Raw genomic sequence first — 9,578 nt, forward strand, 5'->3', positions numbered from 1 at the left:
AGTTGGTTGGGTGTGTGTTGCAGGTGTGTGTGAGTGTGTGTGAGTGAGTGAGTGTTACAGATGTGTGTGTGTGTGTGTGTGTGTGAGTGAGTGTGTGTGTGAGCGTGTTACAGATGTGTGTGTGTGAGTGAGTGTGTGTTACAGATGTGTGTGTGTGTGTGTTAGATTTGTGTGTGTTACAGATGTGTGTGTGTGTTACAGATGTGTGTGAGTGTGTGTGAGTGAGTGAGTGTTACAGATGTGTGTGTGTGTGTGTTACAGATGTGTGTGAGTGAGTGAGTGTTACAGATGTGTGTGTGTGTGAGTGAGTGTGTGAGTGAGTGTTAGATTTGTGTGTGGTGTGTGTGTGTGTGTGTGTATGTGTGTGAGTGTGTGAGTGTGAGAGAGAGAGTGTGTGTGTGTGTGTGTGTGTGTGTGTGTGTGTGTGAGTGTGTGCGCACGGCAGCAGCGCGCCTCCTCTTCTTCTCTGTCTCTCGCGGATCTCTCGCGCTCTTCATCTCTTCTCTGCTTCTCTGGAGATGTTTGTGGGACGCACCTCGTTCCGTCAGCTGCAGGCGTGTTTTTTCCGACTGCTATGCTTTATTCCCACAGGATTCCCGGTGATCAGCGTGGACAGCCAGAGATCCACCGACAACATCACCATCAGGCAGGGAGACACCGCCGTGATCCGGTAAGACGACAACTTTCCTTCCTCCGCTAACGCTACTCCCGCGTGCGCTTCTTCATCCCGCAGCCTCCTCCTCATCATCAGCACCGCGTCAGTGACAGCGGCTCATCCGATCAGAGCAGATCAATCACAGGCGACCGATTAAACTAGATTAGCATACACCGACGCATGGTCGATCGGAAGAGTCGCGTCTCTGTAGCACGCTGCAGGTGACTGTACAGTAAGTGTGTGTTATTCTGTGCTGCTGCTTCTGGTGCAGGGTTGTAACGTCAGGTTCCTCTTTATTCTGATGATCCTGCAGAAGTTCAGCAGAAGCTCTCAGCAGCTGATTCAGTTCTGGTTTATGTGTTTAGCGCTTTTCACGATACAATCGTTGCAAAGCAGCTTTGCAGGAAATTCAGTTTCTGCAGTGTGATTAGTAGCAGCTCGTCAGTGGTGACTGTGTCAGATTGATGCACATATGGCAGAAGTGTGCGGTAAAGCAGATGAGCTTCGCTGCGATAATAAACATTCCAGAGATTTCTGGACAGACGTGTGTGTGATGCTCAGGTTTCAGGACCTCGTCTTCACCTTGTGTTTGTCCTTTGATCAGATGATTAGCATCTAACCCACTTTCTCTAATGATCACACACACACACACACACACACACACACACAGACACTCACAGACACACACACACTCTCTCACACACACACACACACACACACACTGATGAGACGAGATGAGCTTCAGCTCTGATGCTGATTGGCTGTGAAGTGCAGCGGTCTCTGTGTTTAATATTAGAGGTGTTTAGTGAATACGAGCTCAAACCTACACATGCTCGGCTGACAGGTTTGCAGTGGTCTCAGTTTGAATGCAGACACACTGTTGATGTTCTGACTGTCTTGAGACGCTCTCGCTCATGAATCAGCGCGTGTGGTAGCTGGAGAGAAGTGCAGCAGGGCTCTGGCTGTGTTTGAGTGTTTAGAGGCTCTTCCAGTGTGTTGATGTGCTTCTGCTTCAGGAGACGCGTTCACACACAGCCCTGGACTGTTTTCAAGGCCGTTGGGGTCATATTTTCTTTCACCTCGTGTAGTTTTGTTCATGGTTTTGAGGATCAAGGCTCGTCTAACATCTGCTCGTGTTGAATCTTCTGCCAAGCGGCATCTGCACCAAAATACTGTTGGGTTTCATCAGAGTTTTAACATCAACATCAAAAGATAAGGGCTGTTCCAACCTAATCAGTGTATACAATTAAATGTATTTAATTTCCCATAACTGCACAGTTCTACCCTAGTGAAAAATAAATATACTTTTACAAATACATTTACATATTTATGTATTTAATAAAAAACACCCTGCAATGATACTGGTATACTTAAAGTCTGCTAAATTGGAACTAGTTTTGTGTTGATGCACTTTAATTGTGCAGAAGTAGTGCTGAAGTCCAACTAAAGATATACTGAAGCACATTGCAGGTATAGTGCAGCTGCACTTTAAATATCCTGCATTTAAGACTGATATTATTCAAAGATCATACAATCCTCATCAATTGTTACATTAAAACACATTTTAGGCTTAATGTTAAACAATGTGCATTGTGCACACAAGTAGTACTCCAAATAAATTTTTATTTCAGTAAGCCTCAATCGATATGTCAGTAAACATGTTAATATATTTGAACTGTACTTAGTATGAAATGATGAACTGAAAGATATTTATTTTTCACTAGGGTAGGTATTATGTGCATTCAGTGTGTCGCCGGCCGCTAGTGTTGCCGTGTCAGAAGCAGAATAATTAGCTGTGTATTAATGGCGCAGAAGAGTGATTAGAGCGATTGGCTAAGATGAAGCTCCCGGGGGTCTTCAGGGCTTTTGTCACTGTTTAACCCATGAGCGCTCAAGCAAAACTCCCCAGAGAAGTATGATACATTAATTCAATCATCTGTTTAATAAAAGATGCAACGAAGCGCTCGGAAAATGAAAACGCTGAAGTATTCGTATCTTAGCTCAGCATGCAGAAATACCTGGTCGTATAAAGCAGAGATTCACAATCAAGGCTACGTCAGATCTATTGGCCTCGTCATTAGTCCTTTCATTTCATCATCATTTATTCAGCTCTAATGCAGTAGTGTTCTCTTTCTGCCGTGAAATATGTTTCTGCACGATGAAAGAGATTGCTTACAGATGCGGACGGGAAAGCCTGGCGTGCTGTTTTGAGCTCTTAGCTAAATGTTACTGCTAGAGTTTGGAGTGCATGTCTGGAGAGTGTTTATCTCGCGGTTGCTCTCGTGTGCATTGAACACACAACGTTTGAGTATCTGTGCGTCAGAATCGCACGTTCGTTGTGCGTGATAAGCGCAGAGAGCACCGTTTATCTCCTCCACTCTCCTGTGGCCTTCTGGGGTTTATCGTTACTCGTAACGCCACTGTACCCATACTGCACCACGGCCTCATTAGGAGCGCACCGTCCGAGCAATTAGCGCAGCGTTGCCCGTCTTCTGAAGGAAGGAGCGAGTCCGAACAGGATGTGATTATCTGCAGCACTTCCTGTGAAGAGCTCGGTCCTTCAGGGCCAGCAGGATTAATTAGCAAAGCTGTTTATCACGTCCCACCAACAATAGGACATACAGCGCTTTTTGTTTATGCCATTCTGCAGTGTATTTGACAGATATCGTGTTTACTGCTTATTAAATGATAGCAGCTATCTGGGGCATTGGCGTCTAATTTGCGACCCGTGATTCTGGGCCTGTGATTTGCTGCTCTTTATATCCGAGGTGTGAAGTTCCCTCCAGTGTTCAGGGCCATTTTCCCACAATGCTGTAATTGTAATTGGTTTTTAACACTCCTGGCATCGGTGCTGGCTGCAGGCTGCGTCTCCGTACGAGAAGAGTCATTGTTGGTTTATTAAAACATCCTCTTCAGTGAAAGCAATACTCAATTATCACTTCTGTGACGATAACAGCACACGTCTGCGCTGTTTTAGAAAGAGACCGTGGAGAGCTCGGCTCTGCCCCCTGACTCGCGTGCTTTCACCTCACCTGGTCTCGGTTCAGCCATTAGCACTCGCGCTAGCATCAACACACCGTTTCTCCGAGATCAGCGTGTAGTTCAGGCCGAGCGCCGCATTGCCCTCGGAGAAAATCTCTGCGGTTTAGGGCTGCAGCAGCTAATGAATAAAGTCAATTATAAACAATAATGAAAATCATCGACAACCAATTTGTGCACGGAAGACATCCGTCAATCATGCCACTTTATAGTAGTGAATAGCGCATTTATATCAACAAAACACACATGACATTTAGCGGAGGACACAGTAGCATAGTTAAGCTTAAATTAAGCGCTTCAAACACTTTATTCTACGGTGTAGCGAACCGTGACTCTTGAGCCTTGGCCCCAGGAGCCCTCGCCGGGGATAAAACTAACTCCCAGCCAGGGTCCTCTTCTAAAAGACAATTCCACCTCTGAAACAAGAGGTTAATCCAGTCTTAATCCATTAAATTACATCATATTATTGTTAATGTACATCATGACTTCATCCTTGACTGGATGACAATAGATCACACTTTCTCAGTCCATTAGCTCTGTTTTTTCAATCACCGGATTATAAACTCTTTGACACCACTTGCTTGTAAAGTTTTGAGTGTTTGGGGAATAGATTAAATGCTTTGGACTGCCGTCTTGAACTGAACTGAACGCGACTCGTCCGGTGTGCGACCGTCTTTCAGAGAGACTGATGTTACCAAAATAAAACCGCTTCGTTTCAGTCAAATGCAAATGCTCATTACAAATGCACCATCACACAATATGTGCATTTCAGTGGGCAAAACATACAGACTCTCCCTCCTACCACACAGAACCAATGTAATGTGTTTAATGTAAGACAATACACCATGACAGCGCTCACAGCAAAGCAAGTTAGCGTCAGACACTTCATGACAAACAAGCAGTGTGTATAATAAATAACATTATTATTGGCACAGCGGCCTAGTAAATGTCCTCGTTTACGTTATTTGCGGCTTCTATCGTGACGTGAATAAATAAACGTACTATTATAATAACAATAAATCATACATAATTACATGCAAGTAACCCAAAGCCAAACCCTAATCCTAAGCCTAACCCTATAGTAAGTACAAGTAGTTAATTAATATTGCTCGCTTCTTAAATGTATAATTACACCGTAACAAGGACACCTTAAAATAAAGTGTAGCTGCATATAGTTTAATGTGACTTGTCCTGACAGAAACGTGTGCTGTTTAAAGCATTTGAGATGTGTTTTCCTCAGCACATAACTGTACCGTAAATGGTAGAAAGTCACATGATTATTTTAATTTTGCATACAGGCTAGTCCTGAAAGCTAGCAACCGCACAGATTCACTGAACAAGCGTTTACGCGCCAAACAGACAAAATGTAATGTACTCATCTCCAGATGTGCGAATCCTGCACCCGTACATTCACTCTGTTGTCTTCTTAACCTTCAAACTGCAGACTGGGCAGGATGCAAGTAACATGGATTTAAAGAATGATTGATTGTAATAATTAATAACAGTTGTATTTGATCTGATTAATGGAGTAAATAGTGGTCAGATGAGTGTCCTGAGGGAAGCTCCGGGTCAGGCTTGTGTCTCACGGCTGCGGTGCAAAGAGCTCTTCCACCGAGTCCCAATCCACTTAATGTTTGACTGCACACATTTCCCCGTCTCGCTGAAAGCCAGCTATCGCAGCCTGCCCAGTCCTGTATCATCTCCTGTCCGCTCGCTCTCAGACGGCTGATGACGCTGCTCTGGTTTGATGGTGACGATCAGAGGATTGTTTCTGCAGTAGATGGGCTTTCTGAGTGGGATGGATTCAATACTGTGTAAAAACAGCTTCGCTCTGGAAGTCTGATCAATAATGAGTCAAGAAGGCAATGTTAGAAATCACAAATTTCTGCTGGGTCAGTAATGTACTCATCTCCAGATGTGCGAATCCTGCACCCGTACATTCACTCTGTTGTCTTCTTAACCTTCAAACTGCAGACTGGGCAGGATGCAAGTAACATGGATTTAAAGAATGATTGATTGTAATAATTAATAACAGTTGTATTTGATCTGATTAATGGAGTAAATAGTGGTCAGATGAGTGTCCTGAGGGAAGCTCCGGGTCAGGCTTGTGTCTCACGGCTGCGGTGCAAAGAGCTCTTCCACCGAGTCCCAATCCACTTAATGTTTGACTGCACACATTTCCCCGTCTCGCTGAAAGCCAGCTATCGCAGCCTGCCCAGTCCTGTATCATCTCCTGTCCGCTCGCTCTCAGACGGCTGATGACGCTGCTCTGGTTTGATGGTGACGATCAGAGGATTGTTTCTGCAGTAAATGGGCTTTCTGAGTGGGATGGATTCAATACTGTGTAAAAACAGCTTCGCTCTGGAAGTCTGATCAATAATGAGTCAAGAAGGCAATGTTAGAAATCACAAATTTCTGCTGGGTCGTTAATCACACTCCAAATCACATCAGCGTTTTAGCTAATCAAGGTCTTGTGTTTAAGTTAAGTAAATTGAACTATTTCTATTAGCCGCGCTTATTTCCATCTGAACGACAAGCACTGAATGTCAGTCATAGTCAATCACATCTGACACAAAACAGATATTGTGGCACACATATAAACACCAAAATCTGTGCAAGATATAGTTGTATTGCAGAATGTGATTTCTGACCGATACATGCCCTGTGTGTTGAAATGTATATATATATGCGATTCCCCTTTAATTTCCAAGAGACTGACTTTCATCAGTAAAATATAATCTCAATCACTCTTAGTTTAATTGACTGCACTGCTTTATTTGACCTCAGAATTCTAGATATAATGACCAGTAAATCAAACAACTAATGAAAATTAACCATTATTTTAATCCATTCTGTAAAACTTTGCTCTGTAGACACTGACAGCCTTGTGCATGCTGGCCACTGTGCTGTAAATCCGTCCCTGCAGCACAAAAGCAGTGTTAAGTCGCTGGGGGATATTTGTAGCAATAGCCAACAATACATTGTATGGCTCAAAATTATACATTTCTCTTTTATGCCAAAATGGGATAATCTGGCTAGGTTTATATAAATAAATAATAGTACACATTTGCTATAGCACACAGGGCTCCAGACTCGTTCTTCCCACTGGTCGCTCTTTTGCGACTAGCTTTCTCAGTCGGTCACACCAGCACATGATTTGGTTTTAGTTTTTTTTGCTACAACATGGGATTAATCAATGCATGCTGATGAACTTTTATCAGAGTTTATAGTTATATGGAAACGAAAGTGGTTAACATTCAACCTGTTGTTTTTCTTCAGTATTTGTGATTTGAATTTTGTGAACGGGAGCTCCTCTTTTGCTGTGTTATAAGCCGGGCTTCGAGTGCTTTCACTCTCCAATTCGTGATCCTGGTGTCACGTTTTACAAGAAAAGATGATTGTCTGATTTGCTTACATGCATCTGTACATACTTCACTACAAAAGACAAAAACAAAAGATGGATTCTTTGTTATTCTTAATTAAAAAGCACAACAACAATAAAACCGTAAGATACAATGACAAACTAGCTTACAAAACGTTTATTAACAAAAACGAATAAGATGAGGCACACACCACATGCTGTATTATATACAGAATAATAAATCACAGAACGTTTAGCAAGCATTGAGGAATCAAATAAATAAATAAAATAAAAGCGAGCCTCCATAGCGTAGCGTGAGGTAAACAGCAATGATAACAAGCTTTTCAAAATGAAAACAAAAAGAAAAGTAAAACTAAACTTGTGAGTGTGTGTGTTCACCTTCTCTGGTTTAAGAGCGGTCTTTTACTTTAGCTTGAAACCCATCCATCGCTTCCTCCGTATTCGCATCAGCTTTGCTGCGCGCTCGTGCTGACGCGGCGAGTATACGCCAGGCTCGACACTCGAAGCGCTGCGCAGCTCAAACGAGCAGTCTGGAGCCGTGGCACAGTGATCACCAGTGGAGTCATTCTAGTTTGATCGGGGCTCATTGTAGTGTTCATTTTGTAGCTGTTTTCAATTTTAGTCTTAGTCTCAGTCCCGTGTTAGATGTCCTTGTTAGTTCATATTTAGTCAACCTTATCCTATTTAGTTGTAGTCTAGTTTTAGTCAAAGAAAACTTGACATTTTAGCAGTAAGATTATTATTAATTAACCGTACAGCTGTATTAATTTTGGCAGCCATTTTTAATTTAGTCTTGGTCTTACTCAAATGTACATTTTAGTTATCATATTTAGTCAACCTTGTCCTGTTTTTGTTCAGTCAAGTTTAAGTCAATGAGCATTTTAGTCAGGTTTTCGTCATGCTGTATAATGGTTAAACTGATCAAAATTATCTTTGCTCAAAATTATAATCGTAGTGATTGTTGTCATCTGAGAAATTTACTTCTGCATTACAGGTATTGCACGTTCTCCAGTAAGCACAAATCAATAGAATGTGGACACACACATGGTGTATTTTACCTCATCTAGTGTACTGATTTATTATAGGCTTGTTATTATATAAATCAACACCAAAGACTTATGCAGCAAAAACATAACTATAATTCCAAATAGCCTATTTCTCTATTAAAACAACAGCGGTTGAGTAAGTGCATTTACTCAGCGATCACAATCACAACAATACAGTGAGATCTCGTGACAGAACACAGACCGGCCGAGTGACGCATTCATTTAGATGCTAAACTCCAGCTTGTGTGTCGCTGTTTTCAGATCATCTGCGGCGGCGCTTCCAGATTGCTGAAAATAAGCAAAGCACCGGGCAGAAAATGTATCAGTGTAACAGCGAAGCTCTGATTCGGGGATTAGATATCTGGCAACCGCGCTCACGAGAGCTCGCGTAGTAGCGGCAGAGCAGTGTGCAATAGCATTTTGTCTTCTTTTTTTGACGAGGTTTTTGGTAAAGTTTTTATCTTTTTGAATACATTTTAGTCTCGTCTTATTTCGTCAACGAAATTGCATGTTGATATAGTCTTAGTTATCGTTTATTGGCCTTATTGTTGTCTCGTCTCGTCTTAGTCATGGGGAAAAGCTTGTCAATGAACATTTTTCGTCATACCTTGTTAACGAAATGAACACTAGCTCATTGTAAACACAGATATCAGAGTCGTGTCTTAAATTAATGTAAACAGATGGGAAAAAATGGGATGTGTTCAACAGTTCGTATCTGCATTAAGCCATAAAGAGGTCATGTGACCTTCAGAAACACTGGCATACTGCGCATCGCTTCACAAGCGATTTTAAGCAGTAGTCGTCAGTCTAGGTGGGTCCTGCTGCAGAAGAGTTTGAGCTCAACAGAGTCAGAGGAAGCTGCAAACTCTGCTGGGTGTTTTTGCTCTTTGTTTCTCCAGAACAATAGCAGTGCTGGTGAGCCGTGCACTGTTATACTACACAGCAGCAGCTCCTCACACACACACACACACGCGCGCACACAGGTTTGTTTTTGTGAAAAGTGGAGACATCCCATAGGCGTAATGGTTTTTATACTGTACAGACCGTATATTCTATTGCCCTACACCAACCCTACCCCTAAACCTACCCCTCACAGGAGACTTTCTGCTATTTCAGATTTTCAATACACTCCATTCTGTGTGATTTATAAGCGTTTTGAAAAGTGGGGGCATGGGGTAATGTCCTGAAAAGTCACCTTCTCCTTGTAATACCTGTCATACCTTTGTCATTATACACATTTATGTCCTCATTTGTCACAAAAACGCGCACACACACTCACACACACACTCACACACACACACACACTCTCACACACACTCACACACTCATGTACAAACACACACTCATGTACAAACACACATACAGTCACACACACACACACACTCATGTCCAAACACACACTCATGTACAAACACACATACAGTCACTCACACACACACACACACACACACTCATG

General features: G+C 42.5%; 1 protein-coding gene across 1 annotated transcript in view; it reads left to right on the forward strand.

The window, feature by feature from the left end:
* Nucleotides 1-9,578, forward strand: part of lsamp (limbic system associated membrane protein) — a 174,186-nt gene that overhangs the window by 77,998 nt on the left and 86,610 nt on the right. Inside the window, exon 2 of the mRNA XM_016241106.1 lies at nt 592-670. Coding sequence (XP_016096592.1) covers nt 592-670 — 79 coding nt within the window. The remainder of the gene's footprint in view (nt 1-591; nt 671-9,578) is intronic.

Source organism: Sinocyclocheilus grahami, unplaced genomic scaffold (assembly GCF_001515645.1).
Source record: "Sinocyclocheilus grahami isolate Dianchi unplaced genomic scaffold, SAMN03320097.WGS_v1.1 scaffold613.1, whole genome shotgun sequence".
In the NCBI taxonomy this organism is placed as follows: domain Eukaryota; kingdom Metazoa; phylum Chordata; class Actinopteri; order Cypriniformes; family Cyprinidae; genus Sinocyclocheilus; species Sinocyclocheilus grahami.